The following is a 27,537-nucleotide window of genomic DNA, read 5'->3' as shown; positions in this document are numbered from 1 at the left end:
CAGAAGCTGACTTGTCTAATTCTGTCCAGGTTACATCCTAACCATATCCCAGAAACCTCCCACCACCCGACGCGCGTATATAGGGCTACCGATGCAACCGGTGACAGCCCGACCACATCATCATCATCATCATCATCACCAGCCACCAGGCATCACACATTTTGCACATCTTCTACCTATTTGCCACTACTACTAGCTGCAGGGCCCATGGCAGTCAGCCAGCCAGCTGTGCTGATAGCTGCCTGCCTTCCTAATGAGTAATGTGGAGGCATGCCTGGTAGAAGTGATGCCATGCCACACAATCTGATTCTGGTGGAATCTGAAAACAGGGCGCCGGAGGGCATATTAGCCACATGATTACTGAGAAGTCCTCTCCCTTTCAATATGCCTCTAACAAGTCAATTGTCACGTGATAATTTCAAAAGCGTTGATCAAATTGCCCCAGGCAGTTTTCAGATTCCACTCACAATCTGCAGGGGGCTCGGCATTAACTCAAGCACTACCTGGTGATCGACCCCTTGCTGTGGCATTCTGCACTCTGCAGCAGTGCAGTAGGATGGCATTCAGATCCGAGGCATATCAATAAGCCTGCAGATAATTAGGACACAGAAAAAAACAAATTATCACCTGACCTGACACCTACCCACTATTCAGATATTTGATTAGGGAGCGACACCAATGTGAGTTGGCGCTTGGCAGCCTACTGCCTAAGCGTTAAAATGGAGCGAGCTAGCATATTTTGATCCAAAACAATTATCACAATCATAAAATTACATGCCTTTAACTAGGAGGCTCATGCATTTAAATCCCATAATAAATCGAAACTACGCCGCAAACTGTAAACCCAGCCAGCCCACCCACCACGCACGAAAAACACACGAAAACTGACTGAGCTGAGCCAGGGACGCCTTTTTGCAAGTGATCAACAAAGAAGTCGCCATGTAAAAAAAATTATTTCACAAATGACGTCTGTAAAAGTAAATATTGTGCTTTTTAAAACCAACGAGGCAACAAAGTATTTTTAATTTTTGCACTTTCCAAAAATAAAAGTTACAATTTAAAACATAATTTCGATATCATTTTTAGGCAAAAAGAGTTTCTTTAAAATTTAAACGTCAAAAGAATTAAAAACTTCAACTTTTCAAAATACACCAAAAATTAGTGACAGAAAAGGTGTAGCGTCGACAAATATCTGTTCAGCGATCGCGAAAAAGTAGTAGGCGTTGCCAGGCAACTTGTTTTTATCAAGATATTTGCTTTTTGTTGATTGAATTTCGAATTTGATATGGAAATTGCTTTAAATTCTCATTTTAACGATGAAAGCTATATTCATACAATAAGTAATACGAAAATTACTAAAATTTGTAGGCTTGTTGCTAGGCAATTGGCGTTTCACTTTTGGGACGTATTCTCTGATCGGCATAAAGAACATTGCGATTTTACCAACACGTTATGCGTAGGGCGATTATGTTCCGCTTAAAGCCTCATGTTACAATATTTAAGCCGAGCATAGGTTTAGCTATAGCCCTTTGAATATTTTTTTATATTACCTTGAAAACTGGGTAGTTGTAAAAATGTTACTGATATCTACTTGCACTAAACTTTGTTGAAGAGCTCTCAAATTATCGGTTTCATCAGCCCCTCCGACCGCCATTATCCAACCAGTATAACGCCTTTTGGGGCGACTAACGGAGCGAGCGAGAGGGTGAGCCTTGCACGTGCGAAATTGCGAGGGGGTACCTCCAACTGAGTTGTGCACGGCTGACGGCACTCTACTAACCGGTCTCTAGCGATGTGCCAAATTTGAGCACAATCGGCCCAGCCGTTCTCGAGATCTGAAAGCGGCACCCTGCACGTGCGCACGTGCAGAATGGGTCCCAATTGACTTGTGCACGGCACCCTACTAACTGGTCCCAAACCGTGTACCAAATTTGAGCGCCATCGGTCCAGCCGTTCTCGAGATCTGGAAACGACCCTTGCACGTGCGCACGTGCAGCAGCACCCCAACTCTGGCACATGGATATGCATTGCCTAGTGGGTGCCTACCGACATGCCAACTTTCAGCGTAATCGGCCAAGTAGTTAACGAGATATTGCAACTATTACAAGACTGACACCTCTTCGTTTTGCACGTGGCACGTGCATAAGGGGTCACCCACATCCACATGCATCGGGAATAGTCCAATACTTGGTAGAAGGAATTAAGCTACCCTATAAAAATTACAGCATGCAAATCGGTCAAGTGGTTGCTGAGATATAAGCGTCGCAAAATCGTGACCACGGCCGGCCGGCCTGCCGGCCGCTCATACTCAGAAATTTCCGTTATTCTACGTAAGACTCCGCTCGCTTTGCTCGCTCCGTAACAAATAAAAATGCATGCAAGATCCTCCATGTTTGCAGTATCAGTATCAAACAACAATCCAGACTGGAAAATTCATGTTACTGTCAATGGCGTAACGGGGGGATTGCCTACCTAGTACCTTACCTTACCTCACCTTAATTTGATCGGAATTTATAGGCCACTTGGCCTGTAGGGAACCGTTCTCATCGAGCTCGTGACCTTTTGGACTTTTCTAGCTCCTATCAGGTACCATGTACCTGATGTTTGCCCAGTGGGCATCCAATCGTGATTTGAACTGCTCGATATTGCACCGCAATTTCGGCACAGAATAGAGTCCAGTGTGCTAAAACTTTGCCAAACTTTTGGTGCACAGATATACAAATAAATTTTGGCTCAAATGGACGATTTTAGGAATTTTGGCACAAAACGAGACCTAACCTAAGCTTGCTTCACTCTAGACTGGAAAAAATACATGTTATGCTGAAGATGTCCAGCGTAGTGGCAGGATTTTGTTGAAAAAATCAGCAGACGTCCGGCGTAACATTGCATACTCCAAATTCAGCGAATGGCAACGCCTGAATTTTCAGGCGCAGGGCAGGGTGGCCGCCAAATTCTTTGGTGAAAGACGGTCGCTGAATTTAGTCGGTATGCTGGCTGGTCAGTCTAGCAGCAGATTCGCCGTGCAGGCGGCTCTGGAGAGGTGTCGGGATGAGACATCCCCGCCCCGGTTGTCGTTGCTCGAACTGGCGAGCTGCCCTGAGGCCTGAGTCTTCTCAGCGGAGGAGCGGCCGTCCAGGTGAGGCCTCAACCCTCGGCGTGGAGATAGGTAATAGGTATAGAAGACCTTGTTGAACATCGCCGAGCGTTGTTAAGTAATACTGCAGTGGGTTCCTGCCCACTGCGATATCAAGGGGAATGAGAGCGTGGACGACCTGGCGAAACAAGCGGCCACCCTACCCTCAAACGCCCGTTCGCTGACCAGGGTGGTTCATTGTGCGTCCTCGCATCAATGGCGCGACAATTGGTCTGAGTCACTGTTCAAGCCAGTCCTCGGGAGCACGCCGCTGCTCCCTATCCCCGGAGAGGACCGAGAGGACGCCGTTTCGGTGCACCAGATGAGGGCGGGCCACTGGGGCCGCTCGCTCCAGTACATATAGGTACCGAATCGGCTGTCTCCACTCCGCGGCATGCCAGCAGTGCCCAGACAAGCGGTGCCACGCGGAGCTCTGCGCCATGTGCCGAGAAGAGGCTGATGTGCCGGAGCACGTGCTGCTCCGCTGCCCGGCCGTCGCTGACTCCCGCCAGCCTCAGACACGCCGCTCCGTCGATTTTTGTGGCTCCGGAACTTCCGGCTCCGGCCTTGTTTCACGGCACGGCGTTGATAATGAGTGTGCTAAGCGTATTGAGGTATTGGGTTTCACTTATTCCGGACGCTCAAACATGGGAGGGCGTCCAAGGCCCCGGAACGCTCTGTCTGGTTGATATAGCCGTGATCGGAGAATGTGCACATGTTACGTAAAAGTGGCTTAATTTTGGCACAAATAGGCACCCAATTTTCGGCACAGATCATGCAGAAATATCAGCGCAAAATGGCTTGCGCCGAATTTCGGCGCAAGATGGTCTCGCAGGCATCCGGCGAAGTGTATGGATGTTTTCCAGTCTGGACTTCACAGTACAAACTACATTCAAATCATAAACCAGAGTCGATGAAGAGTACGTGATGTTCGTTCATCCCGAGGCCACCTGGCGCCAACAAGCCGCTTAGGTTGACATTTGTGACAGCCCTTGGACGGTTGGAACCTGTAAGAATCTGTATCTGTGTCTGTAAGAATCAGAATCTGTATCTGTAAGAATCTTGGTTGGAACTAAGGTGCGGACTGGGCTGGTTGATCTTCGGGCCCCTGACCATGGAAGTTGTGTCTGGACTCTGGAGTGGGCCGTACCCCAGTGAGGTGACTCAGACTGGCATTTTGAACTGTCTTTCAGTGGGGTTTCACAGGGCTTGGGAAGACCGATCGGCATGCCGGAGGGACCTGCCCAATGTGCATGGCCTGTAACGTTGGCTGAGACAGGCATACAGGTACAGGACGAAGCGTGCGACCTGGACCAGATTTTGCAATCAAAGAAATACAAGACGGAGCTCTGTCCTTGTAGGGGAGAGTCGGGCAATGCGGCCACCCGAACGATTGTTACGATGCTGACGCTTGATTTTTAAACTTGGAAAAAATTCTTCATACATATACCAATGTGATCCCAAAAACAAAAACCATAATGAGCCTACGGAATACTAAAGCACTACAACATGCTATCCTAAGAAGGTATATCAAATTGTAACCTACCTGTGTCTATTTTCAGGTGGTAATGAAGCTCTAAGGTCAACCATTTGTGTCTGGTCTCAAGCTTGTTTTACTAATTCGCTTACTTCTGTCTCTGAACTCCCATTGCAATCCAGTTCTGTCTCCTAAGTGTAACAATGAGGGTCCAATGGATTCCACACAAGGAGGACATGTTCCTCTCATGGGGAAATGAGATCTCCTTACACAGAGTTGATGCAGACAAAAGTCATCCTGTCGCAGATGGTGAGTGATGTGTTTGTTATATGAGGTAGGCACAGTGTGTGCTGCAAACATGTATGTTTTGGGCTTCGTTCGTAATCTTTGAATGAAAACCATGCACTAAAATTCAACTAAGCTAGATGAAAAATAGACTTTGAAGTTCGATCATTAGCGATGACTTATCAGCTTGTTTTCCGATATTTTATAAATTTTCTATTTATCGTACATTATCCATTATGATACTTGAATGTGAAAACCGCACAATGTCATGCTTGTTCTCCCATCTCACATTGGAATCTAACTCTCAAAGAGTTACAGCTTCACCTACGGTCAATCTCACGCTCACTGCCCCCCCCCCCCCCCATCCACATCAGGCTCGCACTGCTGCCGGAAGGTGGAGCTGGTGGCCACGTACAGCGAGCTCAAGTACATCCGCTGCCTGGCCACCTGCCCGTACCCCAGCTCACCAATGCTGCTCGCCGTCGGCCTCACGAGCGGGGCCGTCTCGCTCGCCGCCATCAGCCAAAACTACATGGACCTGAATGTGCTCAACAACTTTGGTAGGTGTGGTGATCAGACTATCATAAGCGACATACGTTTTGCTCGTGTTTTGCGTAAGCAGTGTGTTCAGAAGCTGTAATAGTGCAATAGTTACTGTAATATTTTGCGCAAACTCGGCTAAGCTGACTTTTCCTATTTTGATGCTATCACCTTTGTCACCATTGCTCCCACACCTCAAGCTCTTACGAATCCGTATCTCTCGGTCTCGCCAGTTCCGAAACACGAGCGTCAGTGTAATGCAGTGGCCTGGGAGCGCAATGGCTCCAACCTGCTGGCCGTCGGGCTGGACAAGCACAGGAACGACAGCTCCATCTTCGTGTGGGACGCCACCGGCGCTCCGGGTCAGGTGCGATGACACCCGGGTCACGGAGTGGAGGCTAGGGAGGTCGCCGATGGGGGCTAAGTAGGGGATATCACGAATGTAGACTGAGTTTGAGGTCTCATGATAACCGCGTAATGAAGCGTGCTTAGCTGAAGGCCGGAGGCGTCGGAGGTTTTCAGCTTCGAATGTGAATATGGTTTAGGAACAGATAATTTGTTTTCCTAGGCAAATGTGATTCAGTAAATAGTAGAAAATGTAAAAAATGACCGTTTTTCCTCGATAATTATCAACACTAATTAAATGCTGTACAAATATATACTTTATTTGAAAGAATGTAATATTTCGACCACAGGTCTTTTTCAAACAGTTTCAAACTAGGTCATGTTTTTACATTTTCTACTATTTATAAACATGTTCCTCGCACAAGCACTAACCTCATTAAAGTGATTCAGTAAAGCCAAATTTGAGAATATCTACCCCCATGTGTTCACAATTCTCGTCCTGACCCCATGTTGCAGCAGTTGTCGTCGTCCCGTCTGGGTATGGAGCCGGCCAAGCCCTACCTGGAGATCGGAAACTCTGAGTCGACCTCGTCCCTGGCCTGGTTCAAGCAGCCCAAGGTGCTGGTGGCAGGCATGAACAACCGCACACTGAAGGTGTTCGACCTGCGCGTCAGAGGTACGTTACACCTGTAACCTGACATCTGCACTCTTCCTTATGTGACGTCAGCTGTCCGGATGTGACGTTAACTTCTGTTGTATATCATTTTGTTCTTATGAGTCTGTCGTTATTGTTCATGATTTGTGTGAGATGTGTTGGTAGTCTTGTTTTCGTCCGGTGCGGTCGTAGTTAGTTTTTGTTCTGTGTGGTGGTTTTCGGTTCCAGTGTGAGAGAGGTGTTTTAAGATTCGCGGCATTTCATAACTCCACGGCTTGAGTTGACGTCAAATGGGAGTGGTTTCTAATTAATTATATGTGTTACATCCTGCTATCTGTCGTTCAAACAATTATATCGTGTATCGTTTTTTAACTGTCTTCCCATAATTGTGGTGACGGTATTCAACTCACAAAGCTCGTGGAATGGGGAGCTCAAACTGTCGGGGTGTCGGCACGCTCCCGCTGTGTCCACCCGCGTTTACATGTACCCTGTCTGTGTGCGGGAGTGTGTGAACCGTCAGCCAGCGGCGAGGTTCACCTGCATGGCGTGTGAAGTGTGTGTGAGTGACGCTGACTAACGCTCTCTCTCGCCACCCCAGCCACCGACCGGACCGGCTTGGCCAGGTGTAAGTGAGAGCGCCTCGCTCCCCGCCTCCCCTGCGCAGCCACCCGGCCCGCCTCCCCCGTTGTCTGTTTGTTCAGCATGTGCCGCCGCCGCCGCCGGCTTCCCCTTCGACGGCCCGCTAGTTTGCTGCTTCCAGCCCGGCCCGCGGCGTGTTGAGTTGTGTTCCGCGGCGGCCTCTGTAGGTGCTCCACTGTAGCCCGTCGTCCGCTTCACGCGTGCCAGCGAGCTCCGTAGCGGCCTGCAGCTGACTGGCGGCGGCCTGTATTTGTGCCGCTGGCTGTGAGTGTAGCTGCTTGGTCGGCCTGTAGAGCCGGCCTGTCCGCCAGGGTAGCTCAGTTGCCGCGTGTGGTGTCAATGCCGCCACCTGCCTTCACTGTGAGAAATGTCACGATCACCAGCAACACATCCCTCCGTGGTTTTATTGAGAAGTTTATTGGCATGCTAGGGGACTTCACGCACGAGGTGTATGACCTGAGAATTGTAATCGATTTTACGTTGACTCTAAATAATTTTCCCACATTTTGCAGAGGTTAACGGGATTCTGAGGGATTATCGAGTTTGTTTATTTATTTTATCGACAGAACGACTTCATTTCATTGTATTGGCAGGCATCGCTCATGTCATATTTGGGGTCCTTTTACTAATGCTAGTTGAAATAATCTGGCAGAGTTCATGCTTCGCTCGGAGCTCAGATTTTTCAGGTATCCGAGATGGCGCTTTTAGTTGTACCTCTCGTGCAGCGATGTGCGTTTTGTGTTGTTTGCTCTGTTTTGTCTCTGCTTCACTAATGACTTACATTCGTTGGAACTTATTCATCCCGAAAAAAATGCTTTGCAACTATAGTTTATAAGCGGCTCTAACGACTTATGTAAAAGCTCATGGACAAAGCGGATGAATTGAGAATCATGTGATAGTTTTAATTACTTCCCTTATTTTGTTTCGCCTCATTTTATACCACATCTTATTTGACTCCCATTAGTCCCTGCTCACTCTCGCCGGCTGCCGTTGCCATGGCTACCCGTGTGTGACTGACGCCGTCTGTGCTGCCAGATCCGGTGAAGCCGCAGATGAGTGCTGCCACCCGACTGGTGTACGGCCTGTGTGTCGACCCCTATCTGGATGACAGGTGAGAAACACAAACTATTTTCGCCGCGTATTCTTGATAGGCGCATGATTCTAGTATGGTCTCTCTTGGAACTGTAAACTTTGTAATTGAATGGCACAGTGACCATGTAAACATCTGATCCTTAACTGTTTCTTACATTATAAAACACCCTTAAGTTACACAGTTGCAGTATTCTTGCATATTTTCAAGAGTGGTAGATCTTATATGCTGTCCAGTTGTCCAGTCGAATGTCAGTTGTATCAGCCGGTCGACCTGACCTGACCTGACCCGCGCTGACAGGCTGGCAACATTCGCTGAGAACCAGGTGGCCATCTGGGACCGTCGGAACTTTGAGAAGCCGGTGATTACCCTCACAGACGCCCGCACCAAGGCCATCTTCGGCATAGGATGGTCACCCACACGGTAAGTGAAGCGTGGGGACAGGATGGAGAGCCTTGGGTTGTGCTGCAAGGTACACCTGGTGGTTCAGCTGGTTCTAAAGCAGCTCAGCTGCTCATGCCAGGTGTGGTAAAGCCACCGCAGAGCAAGGCTTACATAGTTATGTTTCTCTTGCGCACAAGCCTGTTGTCTATCAACGAGAAGTTATCTTTAACGATGTCCTGTGCTTTAGTGTACGTGTTCTATGCGTGTTCTGATTGTCCTATCGCCCAATATGTTTTCCTCCGACCTCCAGCCAGGACCTGCTGTCCTCCCTCGGGAAGGACTCTGGCCTGCTGAAGCTGCACGACATCAACCACTACTGCGTCAATAACGACGAGATCGAGCCGACTGTGGCCGAGCGCTACGTGGAGGGCTGTGGCGGCATCGGTCCGCTGGCCGACCTCTCGTGGCACCCGACCGACGAGAACCGCATCGTCGTCTCGTCGGCGTCTGGTGAGACAGCGGGGAGGAGCTGGGGAAGGCTGGGTCAGTGAAAATACTTTGATCACTGATCAGCATATTTTGATAGTTAATCAGTTTAAGATTTTGTGATGATCAGGAGGCATTGTCTTATCATAGTTTGTCCGTTGTCGTATTTCCAAAGACTCATATTTTTCTCGTAGTACTCTTCTTTCGTTTCGTACTTTATTTTATATCCCGCAGGTAAACTGAGCGACTTCACGATATTCGAGCGGATCACGATGAACTGGTCGCCGGGCTTTTCGTTCATCTGGTCGAACGGAGGCCGGAGGCTGAACCTGGTCAGTGACGAGAGTGACACCTATGACCAGCTCGAGGACATCTCGGTGGTGATGCGCGACCGGGCCCTCAAAGGGTGAGTGTGAGGGAAACATCACTGGGTTCGGATATGCTCGTACGCTAAAATACTGAACATTTTGAGTGACTAAAATGCGCTAAACTTCAGAGCTGCAGTAGCAACTGGCTCCGAAGGTTGTGAACTGAGATGCTTGAAAAAGGCTAGTTTCATTTGCGCTTATTAAGGGGTTTTTACACATCACTGTTATGCCTGCATTTCTGAACTGCCATTCAGGCTTATGGTAAGAAATCCTAGTGAAAACAAGTGTCGTCTTTCCCAAAATTTGTCAGATCCGTCATTCTAATTAGGCAGCCTCAGTTATGGCGCCGATATATTGTCATTTGACGTCTATCATGTTCTCCACCCCCGTTCAGTTACGGAGTGACGGACCGACTGAGCGATAACGCCGCGCTGGCCGGCGACGACCGGCTCAAGAACGTGTGGCTGTGGATGGCGTACAGTCAGCAGCTGCAGGCCCGGGCGACGGAGGAGGGCAGCGCAGCCGCCGGCGCCGGCGCGTTCCAGGGCGTCAGGTGGGAGACCAGTCGGGAAGAGCGATCACTGGGGCGGGGATCGGGGGATCGAGGTGGGCTAGAGTGGTAGGGGGGGGGGGCTAAGATGACAGTCTGATGCGCTACTTGATGACTATCCCCGCGTTCGATGTCTCTCGGACGACGAAGATTCTATGCCGTCCGGCCAATCCCGTCCAAGGTCAGCGGGGGCTCGGCTGCGGTTATGGAACGTGATTGGCCGGACGGCGTAGAATCTTCGCCGTCCGAGAGACATCGAACGCGGGGTATGATTGGGCGAACTTTGTTCATGTGTGAAATGCGTCATCGATTGGATAGTTGTGGTGCATGATAAGCATCATTCATTTCGTGCGCTGATTTTTCACGCTTTTAGAGTCAAGTTGACTCCACGCGCTGCTTGAGGCTGACGGCACATAAATGAGTCGTGGCCGCCCAGTTTGACCCTGATCCGTCACTGCTGTGCCTCTCAGCCCCTCACTTACCCCCTGCCCCCTGTCTTTCCAGGTCTGTACTAGCCGGCGACGGCAGCACGCCGGTCAAATCCACCATCGAACTACGCAGCTGGATCGGAGTGGAGCGCGTGGCCAAGTGCAAGGTGTTCCGCAGTGCGAGCCGAGACCGGGCGCTGCAGCTGTGCGGCTGGGCCACCGACGAGCTCGCCCAGAACACCCTGCTGGACGCGCTCGAGAAGGAAGGCAACCACGCGCGCGCCGCCGCCGTGGCCGTGTTTCAGCTCACACTGCGGAGAGCCATCCAGATACTGAGGAGGTCCCAGGACCCGCAGCTGAAGGTAAGATGGCGGAGAGGATGGAACAGAAGGCAAGTTATGGGGATGGATGTGTCCAGAGGAAAGACAGGCGGGTCTGGAAAATATAGACTTCATGTAATGAAATGCGGTACGGCCGAACTTAACGCGTATATGATTTAGGTAAATGTGTATATGAAACATTGTCAATCATCCCAGCATTGCATCCCTTGGAGATAGACGACAGTGACACTCTACATATTTTGGCTCTATGTCTCACTCTCACCCAACGCTCGCTGGTTGTCCATCTCCCAGGTGGTGGCGATGGCTCTGTCGGGTTTCACCAACGAGAAGAAGGCGCTGTGGCACGAGATCAGCGCCGAGTTGCGGCCGTCGCTCACCGATCCATACATCCGCGCCATCTTCTCCTTCCTGACCGCCGAGGCAGACGACTACGACGGCGTGCTGGTCAGTGACCTGATGGGCGGGAGGGGGGGGGGGGGGTCCTCTGGGAAGAATGTGCTTGTATCGTGGTGAATGAGCTGATGCGTCGAATTTAGCTTTAGTTTGTTGAATCATAGAGTGTGCGAGGCCGCGGCAAGTCTGACTGTGGATGCATATTTGTAGGAATTTGACAGGGAGGTTATTGGTGTGGCCTCTGCATTGGTAAAAGCAGTTAATATTCAATATTTAGAGCAATTATACAGCTCATCATTTTGACAACAGAAATGGAAAAAATTAGCTGTAGTATTAACTGCTGGATTTGTCTGTATTCCGCTGTTTCTCTTTTTCGCCGTGTCTCAGCTTCTCATACCCTCCCTCGACGCCTCCCAGCGCCGCTCTCGGTTTCTCACTCCCTCCTCTTCCCTCCGTCCACAGAAGGAGTACGATATAACCGTCCACGACCGTGTGGCGTTCGCCTGCCGCTTCCTGCCCGATGATAAGCTGCACAGCTGCCTGAACCACATCACCCAGACGCTGAAGAACGAGGCCAACCTGCAGGCCATCCTGCTCACCGGTATGTGTGGTGGCGCTGAACGGGGGTTTCGGGATGTGAGCGTATAGCGTGGTGCTAGACTCAAGTCAGGCTCGTCGGGGATAGCGCCATAGTCCGACTACGAACGCTCTATTTGATTACACTTGAGAAATATTGAGTTGAGTCAAAGCTTTTTTACGAATTATTTATTTTCGAAATGGGTTTTATTGACATGGATATTGGCTAAGGCATATTTTGGGGATTATGGGAGACCAGCCGGCATGGGCGTCGCCACCACTACGGACACTACGGACAGTGTCCGTACAAGTTTTGGAAGGCCCAGAAACTTGTACGGAATGTCCGTACAAGTTTCGTCGACCGCAAATGCAGTCTTCGCACATGTTTGAAGCAGGTTAAAGCTTATCAGACCCCTATTTGTGGTTAACGTTACGATCCAAGGCCGCCCCAAAGTCAATGTCACGCAAGAGTAGGTATATGTAGGGTGTAACGAAATTATTCGGACATCTATTTTTTATTTATTAGAGCTCAGCCCGGCCGCGACCGCTAAAGCCGCGCTTTGCCAAGTGGTTAGGAGAGTTGTCAAGATAGCGACAAGGAAACGACAACAATCAATCTGCAGATTGACTTGTATTCTTGGCAAGGCAGATAATAAGAAGGCCCACATCATGACACACCACTATCCACCCCTTAACCCTCGCCCGCACATGGGGGGGGGGTGGCTGCCACCCCCCCCCCCCAGGTAGTCTTTCTGCTCTGCACTCAGCATTTTTAGAGCTAGAAGGCTGATTTTTCGTATAGCTGCTCCTCTATCCTTTCTTGATGTCCACTGAAAATTTCAAGTTTCTGTGGTATTTGGTTTCGGAGATATGACCTTGTTTTTCAGGTCATGTCATGACCCAAATGGCCAATTCTCAACATCTTGCGTTGGCTATGGGCCTTGTGAGCTTTTAACACCTTGATTTCGGCCTTTTATGCCAATCTTACCTCCCACCTATCATAAAATATGTTGTTCGACGATGTAGATGTCAAGGTCAGGGTCAAGGTCAGCCTAGGTCATCTAAGATAATTGCGTTTTAGGCAAGCTGAATTTACTTTTTTTGAAAAATTTTTGACTACATTTTTGGTAAAAGCTTCTCAGATCATGATTTCATGTAATATGGACACATAAACAATCGGTGCATACATCAGTACACACACAGACACACACAGACATACAAACACATATTATTGACCTTGACCTAACTTGACCTGAGATGACCTCAGCAGCAAAAACCTGGTCGGGTAGTGTGACAAAGAGGTTCTAGCTGGCTTGGCACCAGAAAACGGCATCGTCATCGGTATATGACAAGCAGCGCACTTGATATCCAACGGTGACCTAAAACAGCAACATTTTTTTGTTTGACCTGACCTGGAAGGTCAATGACTGACCTGAGAAGGTAAAACTGGGTATCATTGGATTTGTCTCTTCCCAAAGAATCTTTTTGGTCTTTACCGCTAAGCTCTATCTCCAACAGGAACGAAATGACGCGGGGGGTGGTTAACCCCCCCCCCCCCCATGTGCGTTCTAGGATGGGAAAATGGCATGTGCGGGCGAGGGTTAACTTGGTTCTTCTGCCCATCAAACTGAAAAAGACAACGCAATGGACGGGAAAATAGCTAGTGCACCACCTTTGGCCTCACGCCAAGACACATCCACTGCACTGGTCGAAGGAAGACATGAGCGTTTGGTGGAGTGGGCAGCTATTCGCGCTGTATTGTCCTTTGAACCGTCAAAGCGGCCTTGTGTTGGCTGCCAGTAACTCAAACGTGCCGGCCGTCACCGGCGTCAAAAATCCGGCCAAGATCCAGATCTGGAACATGTTCAGCTTATGTGCGATGTTCCAGCTGTGCATTGTGTCACAGAAGACCACCTTCAGTGACGAGTATTACCGAAGCAGCATCCTGGCAAACAAATAATTGGAGCCGCTCAACCGGACGGCACGGGAGGGCTCGATTTCTAAAAGCGCACTGATGTTTGATTCAAGCCACGCTGCCTTCGTGCAGGCTGGAGCGCTATGTACATTTAAGTCCGTAGGAGAATGAGAAGTGACGCCGAGAGAAGCTTTTATCCTTCTGGACTAACGGGCTACGACTTGGAAATAGTTGTCATCCTGATTTCATAGATCCTGATTCATAGAGATAGAGATCCTGATTTCATAGGATTTTTGTCCAGCGGGAGGTGAATAAGGGGACATCCGGCACCAGGACCGCCCAACTGTATGTGAGCACATGCTAATACGGCGTCTATCCACATCAAACCCACTGCTTAAAAACCCAGTAGCTGGAATGTTCCAGGCATTTCTAAATATGGGGTGCGTTCGGAGAGGCAGAAAGGCAGAATCTTATGAAAGCTGGCGATATCTTCATCAAAAGGAAAACCTCAGGCTGTCTTGTTTCTTAATTACAGCGGGAAGAAAGGTGACCGGATAATTTCGTTGCCAAGAGCGCATGGCGGCGTGGGCGTGCTGCTCTCGGCCGTGAAACACCGCCTAGTTGAGATGATTCCATGACGTTTTTTTCGTCTAGAAGATTTTCGTCGGACAATTTTTCGTCCGCAGATTTTCGTCTGACTTTTTTTCGTCTGTACATTTTTTCGTCCGTGCATTTTTTCGTCGGTACCTTTTTTCTGAGCGGAAACTGAGCTGAGCTGAATTGAGCGGAAACTGAGCTGAGCTGAACGGGAACTGAGTTGAGCTGAGCTGAGCTGAGCGGAAACTGAGCTGAGCTGAGCTGAGCGGAAACTGAGCTGAGCGGAAACTGAGCTGAGCGGAAACTGAGCTGAGCGGAAACTGAACTGAGCTGAGCGGAAACTGAGCTGAGCTGAGCTGAGCGGAAACTGAGCTGAGCTGAGCTGAGCGGAAACTGAGCTGAGCTGAGCTGAGCGTGAGCGGAGCGCAGCCGGTTTGAGCGGAACGTGAGCTGAGCTGAGCCGCGTTAAACTGAGCGGGAGCTGAGCGGGAGCGGATAAGACGGAGTTGAGCTGAGCGAGCTCACTTTTTTCTTGAGCTGTCACAAGTCTGTTCGTTACACCCTGTATCCTTCTATAGGCTATTTTACTGATACGTCAGTCATATTACATTTAGGTAATTATGTCACTTTTGTCATCCTGAGGCTCTAAATGAATGCTTGCTTAGATCAAAAGGAATGACAAAATCGTGGCCAGTGACTTCAAATACAGCAACTGAGACTGACCATGTGTAAACGTCAACCAAAGGCCATTCGAGGTCATATGAGGTCAACATAAAACTTGACCTTTTCAAACAACCTATATGGCATTCGACGCGTCTTGACATGACCAATGCGTTGGTCACTGCTTTAGGTCTAGGACCTTTTTTGGTGAAGAAATCTGCAAAAAAGCCGCAGCTCGGGGTCGCTAACCTAACCTTTGACCTAATGTCGCTAACCCTTTGACCTAATGTAGGTTGGTATAAAAAATGTGTTTTTATTTTTTTCCCGAAACCACTAGGCATTCGGGGGCTATCGCAACTATTCGTCCGAGGTGTGGGGGAGGGGAGGACGAAAAACACCCTCCCTGGGTCCGCGTGAGTTAACGCATCTGACGAATATTACGGCTGACAGAATGTGTCCGTACAAGTCGGGGACCCGTGGCGACGCCCCTGCCAGCCGGGGAGGTCGCTGCTGTTTGACAAGCCATCACATTTCATTGACACTTATGCGTGGTAGATTCCTCTATAGAGGTAGATGCGTGGCCTCCAAACGTGTTCTCCTTTCTCAATACTCGGTTGTCGATCTTCGGGATTTGGCATAATAACAAACGCTCCCCACCCAAAACTCACCAAACCTGTCTCACCCGCTGTTTGTCCTCACCAGGCGTGGCCGACGAGGGCCTGGAGCTGCTGCAGAACTACATTAACGTCAGCGGCGACGTGCAGACGGCGGCGCTGATCGCCTCATACGCCGGCCAGGCGGCCGAGAGGCGCGTCAGCGTCTGGATCGACAGGTGAGGCGGACCGAATGGCTGCCCCAGCCCCGAGATCCTTCCTTTCATACACCTCGCCCATTGTGTAAAGGCTAACGTCCCCACATCGGCCGAGCGTTTGAGGCGTTTATTTTTTTTGTTTAAGCAAAACAGCCTACTCGTTATGTTAAGCTAATAATATGAAGTGACTTGTTCCGACTTCCGAGTCGAAAGCCACTTGGGTACCTCGTCATGGAGACAATTCCTTCTACCTCGAGTAGTCGTTTTACAGAACCTGGCAGGACCCTAGATGGTCAAGCTGCATCGCGTTTATGCTGTGTGTCTATAGCTTGGTGCCAGCATTGTACTTTGGTGCTAACCTATGCTCACGAACTGCGGAACTGACAAACGCAAAGGAAGGCAAGTGATAAAACGCCGCAGTTGATTCTCATGGGGTCAAAGAAGTGCGATGGCCGGGAATCGAACCCGGGTCAACTGCTTGGAAGGCAGCTATGCTCACCACTATACCACCATCGCCTGAGAGTATCTGTGACAACTTCGTGACCGAGCGGGCTGGTCATGTTTTCCCTACTTTCAGGGCGAGCGAAACGCCCTGCCTGTTGTTTCGCTCGTAGACAGCGAGCTCGGCCATAGAAGCCTCGACTGCGCCTATGTCCAATCCTTCAACCGTATGTGCCTGGTCGTGCCTCCTGCACCGCTGCTTTGTGTCGGCTAGTCGTCATATTTTGTGTGTGTGTTTGATCACTCAGCTACCGGGCGCTGTTGGGCCTGTGGCGGCCGTGGAGGCATTGCTGGTTGCTCAGCCGTGCGTATGTCAGCCGGTCATTCATTGTTCTTGGTTTCTACTCTCCACAGCTACCGGTCGCTATTGGACCTGTGGCGACTGTGGAACCAGAGGGCGCGGTTCGACGTCCGTGTTCTCAGTCAGACCGCCGGCGTGCAGCAGTACCCCAAGCAGGCGAGTGCACCGGCAACTAGTGCCAGGAGTGATTGATCATGTCCGTGAAGTCGGCGTCGACGTCAGTGACTTTTTGAGCGACGAAATCCGATTTGCTCAAAATAGCGTATGAGGTTAATAGAACACGAGGATCACAGTTAACGGACGTGGAGGTAGGTACAGTCAAGTCGGCGGCGGCGCGCCAGAATCAGAAAGAACGGTTAGGTAACTAGGCCGAGATTGGCAACCCTTTATTGAATGGCTGGGTAACTGACTGGTGATATGAGTTATGGCTGAAGGCCAGTGAACTTCTTGCTGCGTCGGCGTTCGAGTCCGAGTGCATGACGGTGTTTCTATCTGCCACAGTCGGTGGTAACGTGCAACTTCTGCAACAAGAGCGTGTCTGCCTACATCGACGATATGCGACGCAGACGGCAGATGGCACGAACCGGCGCCAACTCAGTCAAGGTGAGATTTCTAGGAGAGGTCGCAGGCCCCTCTCTAAGGTCAGGTGACCACTGACCAGGGCCCTGTTCGGTCGCAGTTTTTTATCAGCAGGCTGCGAGCACGCTGTTATTTCTTGGCTCCTCATTGGTCAAATTCATGTGGTCTCCTCATTTGACTAATGATAAGCAAAGAAGTGCCAGCAATAACTTCCTTATAGGTATGGGAAAAACCGACAGCATGCTGATAAAAAAACAGCGACCGAACGGAGCTCATTTTTGCACATAGGAACGTATGTTTAACAACTGATAATCCGTCTCGATGTGTGCTGGAGCGGCCTGTCGTTCAAGCAATTTAAAAATATTTAGAGTTTGCTTAATGTTTACGATGACATCTCTTGATTTCCGTTCTCTCTTGTTCCCTAATTGTTCCCTCCGTTCTGGAGCCGTTTTCCCTGCGCATTGCTCACCCGCCTGTCCCTTTCTGTTCGCAGCCAATGTGCTGCCCGCACTGCCGTAAGGCGCTGCCGCGCTGCGCGCTCTGTATGATCCAGCTGGGCACGCCCGCCTCTAGCTGGGGCGCCGCCGGCCAGGGCTCGGCCGACTTCGACTCGTGGTTCACCTGGTGCCAGACGTGCCGGCACGGCGGTCACGCCGCCCACATGGGCGCATGGTTCGAGGAGTACGCCGAGTGTCCCGTCACCGGCTGTCCGTGCAAGTGTATGAGCCTGGACTCGGTCAGCCGTGTGCTACCAGTGACCAACAGCTGAGGGTTGGTGCTCTGTAGAGACTGAGAGGGACGAGCTCTGTGAGGTGCGTGTTCGGAGCGGTGGGAGAGAGAAAGAGAGGGGAGAGAGCGTGAGAGGGGTGGAGAGGGCACAGGCTGTGGATTCATCGGAAGTTAAACGAATGCGAGCGAGACGATATTCGATAGGGAAAAGGTACACTCAGGGGAGCAGTCGATGAGCGAGCGAGAAACAACGAGCCTAGCAGTGAATCAGACGAACGATTTTCAGTGCGGGCTCGCTAAATGTTACCGCTGTGAAGACAAACCAGACGGCATTTTCTGCTGGCTGCTGTGACTTCGCGTCGGACAAACTTTATCATGACGCTGTGGTCGCGAAGCGGGATATTGTGCAATGCTTTGTGTAATGTCCCATTAGAGCTGTTGTTTGGGCTGTCATCGATGTAATACGCGCTTGCTGGGCTGAATATCGGGGTGCGGGATAATTTGTGGTTCGGCCAGTGCTGCCGTATAACGATATTCATACGTCTAATTATTGTAGCGTGCGTTACAATTGGTCGAGAGCTGGTAAACTGAGCGTGCCTCGTTTGTAGCTTGTGTGTGTTGCAGTGTCTCGTCGCCGCACTGGCGATGTTTCGCGATGTTTACGATGTTCGTTTTATGCTGTTCGCGCTGTCGACTCTGGGGGCACAACCATGTCCTGAATTGGAACCCAAGTCGGCGCCGGACTCGAGATCTCTGGGTCCCCGGCGGCGCAGCCGGCTGGCAGGACTCGCCAGCTCAGCATTTTCACGTAGAACATGTGCGTAGAACCCTCAGGATGATTTTGAGCTTCATCTTATGGTGGGGTTCACCCCCGCATGAACGATCCGAGCTTTTCATTTCGGGTGTTCTGTTGTCAACTATGTCGCCTTGCATATTTTGTACCAATGTTAATCCAGCACGAATCTGCCGAGCCCTACGTTTGATTTTGCAAAGGATTTGGAGCTTAGGAATATTTTATGTATTTAGGGCTGAATTTTATGTTTGCTTGTCGTCGATACGTTCCCAGTGAAGCATGTCGTAGATTAACAAATTATGTTTCTCGGAAAACTGAAGCCACTCACTCGTCGGTGTGAGCTTGTCTTATTATTTATATATTTTGTATCTGCATTTTGTATATCGGGTTTGCCATGTAGCAACAAGGGTTTGCCAAATATATGAATCAATTCAACATTATATATTGCATGTGCCTCGCCATTTTCTCAGTTTGTGTCCCCTATTCGACTGTAATTAATTCAAACACGTCAAACTCGAGCAGGGGAGCACGAACAAGACATTGGGTAACGCTATGAACGGCATAATTTCATGCAACTGAGGTGTTTAATTCCAAAGTGCATCTTCCATTGCAGCGCTATTAACGATCACACGCCTGCGCCGCGGTCAATAATAGTCCGTCAGGGGCAGCTCGGGAGTGTCCAACATAACGACCGCTGTCGCCCGTCCATCGCGTGTATCGCGCAAACCTCTGGTAATTGAATCGATCCATCCTTGGCGCCCTCGTTGGTCCATATTGCCGGCTGAATACCGGCACCGCGCGGCCATTCCACCAGCAACGAAAACACTCAATGGTGAAACAGGTTCGTCAGCATGTATTGCCTCGCCTATCGAGCCTCCAGGGCTCTGTGTGGATTGGTGCATACTGCATAGTGATAATGCATGGCTGGTAGGTGACCTCTGGATGAAATAAACGTGTTCATTTGCGCATGTCGTACACAGTACGTGCGTGTTCATAAAACGAACCACTGTGCCATGCTCCGGCTCCACAGCTCGAATAAAATAAACATGCGCACTAACCATCCGAATGCTGAATGCACATGCGCGGATAAAACAGGAAACGATGCCCGGATGTCCGGTTCGATAACAATGTGACAGATTGGCCTGAACCAGGCCTTTTCAGTTCTTCTACCGAAACAAAACCGATCACAGAAAAATAACTTGCGGGAATATTCATCTCATACGCACGCAAACACATACACGCATGGACAGTTGACTGTATAGGGGAGTCCGTATTGCACGCGAGGGATGGTCACGGACACAAGACACGAAACAGTCGACAGACGCTTTGGGAACCACGCCACATCATATCCAGGACACAGACCTGCCGCTCGCGTGACCACGCATCACATTCTGTCCACGATGGCGTGCACTAAGGCTCACAAGCACGCCTCTCCACGTCACCCATGGAGAAAATGAGTGTCACATAATCACTGAGTGCGAGTGCTGAGAGGACATGTGGTTCATTTCACCACACTCGACCCATCAATGGCACTTGAGCGACACCTTGTCCGCAGTTGCCAGTAACAAATACTGCCGTAACACCCGTGAGTGGACTCGTGAGTCGCATTCGCAACACCACAGGTGCTGCTTTGCCTTCGGCGTGTCGTCTTTCACTGAGGTCGATCGCTAACGTTCACACCAAACGTCGCTGATGTGTGTGCGCCACATCGCTAATGTGAAGTAACAACACGTCAGATCCACTGACGTCAAGATGCCACGTCATCCGGGGTGTCTGACGTGTGGATGAATCACGTCACGTGTATCGTCACCGTCCAGTCGCCGCCACTCCAGCACATATCGCGTCTAGCCGGCAGAACAACACTATTGCTGTAGTTTTAGCGTATGTAGCCCGCGCAGTGCTGCGACATAGAGGATGTGCCATGGCACGCTCTCGTCACCAGTACCGTTTCGGCAGTGAGAGTCGGCACCGGCCGGAGTCCGCTCTGACGACTGGCGGTTATACAATGTCCGCTCGGGTGACGGGCGGTTACTTCGCTTCTACTCCGGCGGCGGGCGGTTATATCGTGTCCGTTGTGGGCGCCGCTGCGTACTTGGGTTTCCCCCACGAGAACGGCAGGTAGTTGTACCGCAACATGTGCTGCCGGAGAAAACAAAGCGTCAACATCGGTGGACGTGTGATTCATATCGATTTCACATGAATAAATCTGGTACACGGTGCAGCTCGCGTGTCACAAAACATTTAACACAACGACCAATAGAAATATTATTTCCGTCCGCTCACTAGCAAGTAAGTAAAAGATTAAAAATCCCTGCACAACAATGGATCGATGACCTCCCTGCATAGGTGCATTGATCCTGCACCATGCAGAAACAGCGGACGTACCTTGATTTGCCGCTTCATGGTGATGCAGAAGAGCGTGATGAAATACATGACCAGGATAGGCCAGAAGACGGGGATGTTGAAGACCTGGAAGGCGGTGAAGCAGAACGCGATGGTGGTCGCCTTCATAACGCTGTACCAGAATTTGAACTCGGGTAGTCGCCGCTCGAACGGTCGGAATTCGTCGGTTGACCGCGTTGGAAGTGCCGGGCCATCCTCTGGCAGAGCGGTGGACAAAGCGAACAATGTAGGTACAAGTCAACAGAACAAATGAACTGCACGTGACATATCTACCCACTACATATTAGGGAGCATAAAAGCAAGCGCCTGTACCTACTGCAGTAGTTGTCACAACAACCGAATAAATGACGCTAAAAAACGCCAAGTATTGCTATTGCCATCACCAAAGTAGGTATCTAAAAGTATCTTACCGTCATCGTACATCATGGCCAGTCCCGGGTCGATTTTCGGCGACAGGAACGCCAGCAGCAAGTTTAGATGATAAATCGCCAGGGCATAGGTGACTACATACCACCCCTGTAAAAGGAAATATTGGGCTGTAACAAGGTGACACATTTGTCAGTATAAGAGCTGCTGCTCTTCCTGTCACTCAAATTGCTAATGTGGGACGGCCATTTTGGTCGCCCTCGTCGGAGCCGGGGTCCGAGGATGTTGTTGGTGGCTCAGTCGGTAGAGGAATGAGATAGTTTAAAAAAATGTATATTTACAAAAGCATGGGCTTTGGGGGCCTCCATCGGGAATGGGAGGACTCGTTTTCTTCACATATCTTCCCTCCCCAACAAGCCGACGAAAGGAGTCGACCAATCAGCAATCACGGTCCTAAACTGCATTAACCCACAGATCACACTGCGCACGGAAAGCCAAGCACGACTGCTACCGCCAGTGCTGCTACTGTTGCTGTTCTCCGATTTGATTATCTTGTCATCGTAGTCGTCGTCGTTATCGTCACTGCGATGTTCAGCCGTTGTCGACGGAGGCGCCAGACACCGCTGCGGGTAGATCGCCGTGGCGGTTTGGCCAATGTCAACGAGGCGCTTGCTGCCGCCACACAGCACGGATGATGTTATATATATACCCTGGCACGGATACCAGAAGACGTCAGCATAGCGGAAGCTGGTGAAACAAACAGTGAGGGTGCTGGAGGCCTCGTTGTTGGTCGACTATGCGTTGATGGCGAAGGTGTTCTGCTCAATGCTCAGCCATGTTGATGGCGGCTGGCGGGGGCGACGACAGCGACTAGACGAATTGGCGGAGAACAGCATAGCACGACGTGCAGACGGAGCGACAGCGACGGCAGGCGGCCATGTGGGTCAGCCGGGCGGTGGCGGTGTACCCAGGTCATGGCACCTGCTGATACGAGCCGCTGTAGTCAGTGATGGAGTCCGCTGTTGTAGTGTGCTAAGGAAGATGTACGAGATGTGCTCATCGGCCAGTATTTATCGAAAACAAATACCTTGTCACCAGGAACACTTTTTGCATCAGTCTCCCTTCGCTCTCATGTCGATCATAATTTGGATATTCAGAGCAAACACACGCTGCCCCGGCACAGCCTCCAGCTTCGCACCAACTCACTGGCCGAAACGCATATTGGGATTGGACAGTTTGGCGACCGCATTAACCGCTTTCATTAAATTATACCGGTTTATACCGGCTAAAATAAATAGAAGCCGCTGGCTGGCATAAGTTTAATGTCAGCCGGCTTATATCCAACGCTAAATTTTAAGCAAGGAACCCACCTGTAGCCAAAAATCTTCACCACCGCTGGTACGGATGGTGGGACGGCCCCTTCGGCCGCCCTCGTCGGAGCCGGGGTCCGAAGGTGTTGTTGGCAGCACAGTCGAGAGAGGAGTGAGATAATGTATTTACCAAACCAGTAAAAAACGCCTTTTGGGGCGACCAACGGAGCGAGCGAGAGGGTGGGCCTTGCACGTGCGAAATTGCGAGGGGGTACCTCCAACTAACAATTGCACTGCACCCTACTAACCGGTCCCTAGCCATGTGCCAAATTTCAGCGCGATCGGCCTAGCTGTTCTCGAGATCTGGAAGCGGCACCCTGCACGTGCGCACGTGCAAAATGGGTCCCAACTGATTTTTGCACGGCACACCGGTCCTAACCGGTCCCTAACCATGTACCAAATTTCACCACAATCGGTTCAGCTGTTCTCGAGATCTGGAATCGACCCCTGCACGGGCGCACGTGCAGCAGCACCCCAACTGTGGCACATGGATATGCATTGCCTAGTGGGTGCCTACCTACATGCCAACTTTCAGCGCAATCGGCCAGTAGTTACCGAGATATTGCAATCGTTACAAAACTGAAACATCTTCGTTTTGCACGTGGCACGTGCTTAAGGGGTCACCCACATGCATTGGGTATAGTCCAATACTTGGTAGAAGGAATGAAGCTAAGCTACCCTACAAAAATTACCGCATGTAAATCGGTCCAGTGGTTGCTGAGATATAAGCCTCACAAAAGCGTCCGCACGGCCGAAAGACTACGCACGCTTCGCTCGCTCCGTAATCATGGATTTTTATGTTGGGTGTCGGGACGCTGACACGTGACCGGAAGGGCAGCCGGCCAGGGGGCCGGCGGTCCCGTGTCACTAAGCGCTCCAGACACCCAGACAGATACAAAAAGGAGACCGGACATTTGGGGCCTCCATAGAGAGTGGAGGACTCGTTTTGTTCACTACACTACTGTACCTACCTATCTTGAGGCATACTTACTCTCCAGCACACCTGCCTAAGATGTCATACATGTCAACAGACGATGAGCCTATGTCAAGAAAACTTGACAGGGAATAAGAAAAACAGGCGCATTCCGAGCTCTATCTAAACAGCCAGCCCAACCCCAGCAGCCCATGTCTAAGAGAAGTGAGAACTACTGAATTCTATACATTAATTCACCCAAGATGGGTAGGGGATGCATCCCTTCATAGCACAGATAACTGCACCACCAACATGCATCTATGACAGACCATTCGTACCTGACCGATAATGATGCGCGCCATGAAGAGGACGTTGTAAATGATTGCGATCACCCAGCGCCATTTGACGTGAGGTGTGACATCATCCAGCAGCTTCTGGTACCTCTGCAAATTGAAGCAGGTCAGCTGTGGCAAAATCTTGTGAAAAAGATGGAGGGCATGATAAGCAGAACAACATGACAACAAGTTCCCTTACTATTAATTGATAACTTAATAATTCCTATTCATAATGACCACAGACCAAGAGCTTTGTAATAGAAGACATGATAAGAACATTGAATATATAATGTAATTTGTAAAGGCTAGCACAATCAGCAGTCAGCACTCAGCCTCCCAACATTTCCTGCAGTTGACTCAATGCATACATACCTGGCCAATCCTGGTGCAAAATTTGCTGACTGGTCCAGGCTGGCCAACAGGATCCTCACTGACTTCAATGTTGTCCATCTTAACTTCCGCCAGAGTTGTTCAGATACTTTTTTGGACTCTAGAACATAAAATTGAGTGAAATACTAGACAAAAATGCTAAGAAAATGTTGATACTTACACTGCAGATAAGATGGCAGATCAAAAGAGAACCCAGACCACATGACACACACCTTATCACCTTTAAGTACATAAAGAGAGGTGTCATTTGTGAGCACTTTATCTGATTAACACCACAACATAACATTATAGCAATAGGAGCTACAGGATGATGGGCAACAGGAACAACTATATATCATTTAAGTAAAAAGGAGAACTTGTCCACAGCATATTTTTTACTTAGCATTTTCAGTGCAGGGCTTGATTCACAGGTAATTACATCTACATGTTTAATTACATGTATATAGGTAATGTCATATCAGTATCAGGCCAGATGGAGAAACACAGCAGCTAAACTGACAATCTGCTGCAAGTTCAGTTAGGATAACAAATATGCACCAGCCCAGACCCATGTTGCCCATTTATGCCAGATTATTAGCAAGATAATACCTATAACACCTCAGGGTAAACAGTCACATTTTATAGGCAAAAATAAGGAATCTGCACTGTTGATAAGTTACAATAACAGGAAGGCTTCCCTTTCATTTCATTACTCTTTTGTTTCCTCTGTGCATTATTATTTTCAAGGATAATAGTGCACCATCACCATGGTTTGGCACTATACCAAGTTATGGCCAGCACCATTCAGCACAAAATATTTCCTACTCCCACATTACTGTAAATATGCATGATACTTTGCACTTGCAGAATGCCTCCCTAGTTCCTCATCTACATGAAGCAGATACCATTGACATCTTGAACTCCAATGCCTTGCTAATTAAGCCTTTAAGGATGAGATCATGAAAGCCACTAAAAGCTAAAGCACTCTTTTGGACGGTACCTAGTCAGGAAATTGCATACCAAAGCCTGAGAACCTATTTAAATGCATTAACTCTTGCTTGCTGGCTTGCCTCAATCACTACCACAGGGTGCATCCTGGGAGGCTTGGAGTGACGCAACCTGATAGCTCATTTAGGTAGGCATGTAGACGTAGGTAGGTAGGAACTTAGGTGGATGACAGCCCCTTGCATGCAAATTTCTAACAGCCGTGGTGAACCGGATGAGTTTGTTTCCTTTTAGCAGAATACAAATTTGAAAAATAACTTTGGGTTAGTAAGCTAATGCATTAGCAAATAGGTGCCAATAATTTGCAATTATTTTAAAACGTGTGAAATTCACACCATAACCGTGGGCCTTTATTGTGATATATTGATGCACAGATGATAGCAGTAGTACTAACACTGTATAGGACTGATGTCGATTAGCATATAAATAAATAACCAAACCAATTTTCACATGTTGTGATACTAATTGCCAATTGGATTCATATAATTAAAACGAAAACGCTTGGGGACCTCCGTGTTTCCGACCCATGAATCAACAATTTTTGTTGCCTGTGAGAGGAGATAGGTATCACAGTCATGAGTCAGGGCTCAAAATATTTGGCTGTGTTTTCGGCCTCTTACTGCAGCCGCCGGAATCCTGTTTCCAATCCAGTACTTTTGTTATCTGTAATTAATGACATCTATATCAATATAGAAATGGTGTATAACCAGGCCAGGCTCACCTTGGCGAACAGATCAAGATGATAATAAACACAGGTCCAGAGAACTGCGCTGAGTAGAAAAATGACAAAGAAGCAATTATTTGACTGTAGCAGCAATCTCAACCTGTGTATTTAGAGGCCCTTGTCTCAATTAATCTCAACGACTCAAGCCAAACTCAAGCAAATTCAAATAGGGCCTTGAAATTCAACTTAATTCAATATACCCTGGGCAAGGCCATCTAAAAATATACACGGCCAGGATTCAAGTAAATTATCTGACAAGTCATGAAGGATTAAATCACCCCCAAATTTAAATGAAGAATGACTCTTATGGTGCACAGCAGACACGTCATTAGTCGTTCAATGTCGCAGCTGCGCCATTTTTGAATACCTTGAATGAAGTCATCGAAACGTAAAATATTATCATGGAGGAGAGATATTGGGTTTGTTCCCGTCGCTCCTCTAACCTCCTCCAAGCTCCTCTAACCTCCTCTCGTTTCAAAAAATCGTTCCCGTCGCTCCTCCAAGCTCCTCCAAGCTCATCTTGATTTCACATCTCACCACCACTATTTGCCTCCTCCCTCATCCCAAACGAAAGTTGTTTTTTTTTAGGAGGCTCTTGCGTAGACATATTTGGCGCACGTAATACAAATGTGAATTGTTTATAAATGAGATTTGAGGGAAGTGGAGATGATTTTAGTGATTGATGACGATTGGATATCTTTAAATGGTAATGTTTGATATTAATCTAAGGTAATTTTATTAGAAAGCGATTATTATCTCTTGATTTATGTTTGCGCGCCATAAATCGCCGACCGTTACAGCCCGCAAACAGCTGATTTCCTCGCGAAAATGTTCCCGTGGCTCCTCTGAAACGGCTCTCCCCCAAGCTCATCCAACCTCATCCGAGATTTTTTGGGAGGAGCGACGGGAACAGACCCATTATGTTCATAATAAGAACAGACCATTTTAATATTTCAAAAGAATAATTGGAAAAAAAAGATCATGTTTTATCCCAAACTTTTATCCATAGCTTTAATCAGAATTATGATCAGAATGCTTTTAAAGTGAAATAAAAGTTCAGTTTATAGCTCTTTTTCATTGACCTCTATAGTAACCTAGACGGCCTACTCCCACGCCGCAATCGTTCCCGCATGGGGGCGCAGTGGCGCCACCTGCAAGTGGTCAGAAGTTCCCAGCCCCTGTGGATGGTCTATGTGAAGTGGGTAACTTTTGAAGTTGATTTTTGTGAAAGATACAGCCTGCGGATGGCTGAAAAGGATTGTTATGTAACTGAACATGCTTTCTTGAGGTGTGATGCGCTCGATTGCCAACAGGATGGCTCGAGCCATGCAATAAAGTGCATTATTTCAGATGACCCGGACGCTGGCGGTGCAAAGCATACCTACTGAAACGTGGAGTCTCCCTGCCCGCTGCCGTAGGTTTAAGGCCATGCAGGACCAGAAACGTACCCACTTCCTACTCAGGTGGCAAAAGATG

General features: G+C 49.1%; 3 protein-coding genes and 1 non-coding gene across 18 annotated transcripts in view; 1 reads left to right on the top strand and 3 right to left on the bottom strand.

Annotated features, from left to right (window-relative positions):
• Positions 1 to 891, bottom strand: part of LOC122382925 (glycerol-3-phosphate acyltransferase 4-like) — a 28,550-nt gene extending 27,659 nt beyond the window's left edge. Inside the window, exon 1 of one of the 8 annotated variants that reach the window (XM_043368889.1) lies at positions 869 to 891. The gene's annotated coding sequence lies outside the window, so the exon portion shown is untranslated. Of the gene's footprint in view, positions 1 to 778 lie in introns of all 8 variants that reach the window. The other 7 variants (XM_043368892.1, XM_043368890.1, XM_043368897.1 and 4 more) reach the window with 7 other exon arrangements.
• A 561-nt stretch (positions 892 to 1,452) lies between these two features.
• LOC122382922 (GATOR complex protein MIOS-A-like) lies at positions 1,453 to 19,014 on the top strand. 4 transcript variants are annotated; one of them, XM_043368868.1, is made up of 18 exons: positions 1,453 to 1,513; positions 4,696 to 4,919; positions 5,270 to 5,455; positions 5,669 to 5,802; positions 6,297 to 6,456; positions 7,034 to 7,060; positions 8,110 to 8,185; positions 8,465 to 8,587; positions 8,859 to 9,058; positions 9,269 to 9,440; positions 9,797 to 9,955; positions 10,457 to 10,742; positions 11,013 to 11,165; positions 11,577 to 11,715; positions 15,565 to 15,694; positions 16,529 to 16,631; positions 16,977 to 17,078; positions 17,548 to 19,014. In XM_043368868.1, exons 2-18 carry the CDS (start codon positions 4,814 to 4,816, stop codon positions 17,821 to 17,823), a joined length of 2,532 nt encoding a protein of 843 aa, XP_043224803.1. In that variant the 5' UTR covers positions 1,453 to 1,513; positions 4,696 to 4,813; the 3' UTR covers positions 17,824 to 19,014. The 4 variants fall into 4 exon arrangements, with proteins under 4 accessions (XP_043224803.1, XP_043224804.1, XP_043224806.1 ...); XM_043368869.1 differs by having other exon boundaries at positions 1,465 to 1,513; positions 6,300 to 6,456; XM_043368871.1 differs by lacking the exon at positions 7,034 to 7,060 and having other exon boundaries at positions 1,486 to 1,513; positions 6,300 to 6,456.
• On the bottom strand, positions 16,118 to 16,189 carry Trnag-ucc. Its single transcript has one exon. It is a non-coding gene; the product is annotated as a tRNA-Gly (tRNA).
• A 397-nt stretch (positions 19,015 to 19,411) lies between the features above and the next one.
• On the bottom strand, positions 19,412 to 26,662 carry LOC122382924 (protein RER1-like). Of its 5 annotated transcripts, none has more exons than XM_043368876.1 (6): positions 26,599 to 26,662; positions 24,336 to 24,453; positions 23,967 to 24,071; positions 21,390 to 21,495; positions 20,962 to 21,176; positions 19,412 to 20,715 (listed from the first exon to the last, which is right to left on the bottom strand). In XM_043368876.1, exons 2-6 carry the CDS (start codon positions 24,411 to 24,413, stop codon positions 20,635 to 20,637), a joined length of 585 nt encoding a protein of 194 aa, XP_043224811.1. In that variant the 5' UTR covers positions 24,414 to 24,453; positions 26,599 to 26,662; the 3' UTR covers positions 19,412 to 20,634. The 5 variants fall into 5 exon arrangements, with proteins under 5 accessions (XP_043224811.1, XP_043224812.1, XP_043224807.1 ...); XM_043368877.1 differs by having other exon boundaries at positions 26,525 to 26,609; XM_043368872.1 differs by lacking the exon at positions 26,599 to 26,662 and adding an exon at positions 26,429 to 26,555.
• Between the last annotated feature and the right edge of the window lie 875 nt (positions 26,663 to 27,537).

This window comes from Amphibalanus amphitrite, unplaced genomic scaffold (assembly GCF_019059575.1).
Source record: "Amphibalanus amphitrite isolate SeventyFive unplaced genomic scaffold, NRLGWU_Aamphi_draft 000150F_arrow, whole genome shotgun sequence".
NCBI lineage: Eukaryota > Metazoa > Arthropoda > Thecostraca > Balanomorpha > Balanidae > Amphibalanus > Amphibalanus amphitrite.
The sequence above is the reverse complement of the archived record's forward strand: the minus strand, read 5'-3'. Positions and strand labels throughout refer to the sequence as shown.

Excerpts from the sequence above, each read along its gene's own strand:
- LOC122382924 (XM_043368876.1), bottom strand. The coding sequence starts at position 24,413 with ATGGACAACATTGAAGTCAGTGAGGATCCTGTTGGCCAGCCTGGACCA. Across the intron at positions 21,496-23,966 it reads CGCGCATCATTATCGGTCAG|GGGTGGTATGTAGTCACCTA; the intron begins GTACGAATGGTC and ends TTCCTTTTACAG. Across the intron at positions 20,716-20,961 it reads CCATGAAGCGGCAAATCAAG|CACATGTTGCGGTACAACTA; the intron begins GTACGTCCGCTG and ends TTTCTCCGGCAG.
- LOC122382922 (XM_043368868.1), top strand. The coding sequence starts at position 4,814 with ATGAGGGTCCAATGGATTCCACACAAGGAGGACATGTTCCTCTCATGG. Across the intron at positions 5,456-5,668 it reads GAATGTGCTCAACAACTTTG|TTCCGAAACACGAGCGTCAG; the intron begins GTAGGTGTGGTG and ends CGGTCTCGCCAG. Across the intron at positions 7,061-8,109 it reads CCGGACCGGCTTGGCCAGGT|ATCCGGTGAAGCCGCAGATG; the intron begins GTAAGTGAGAGC and ends CTGTGCTGCCAG.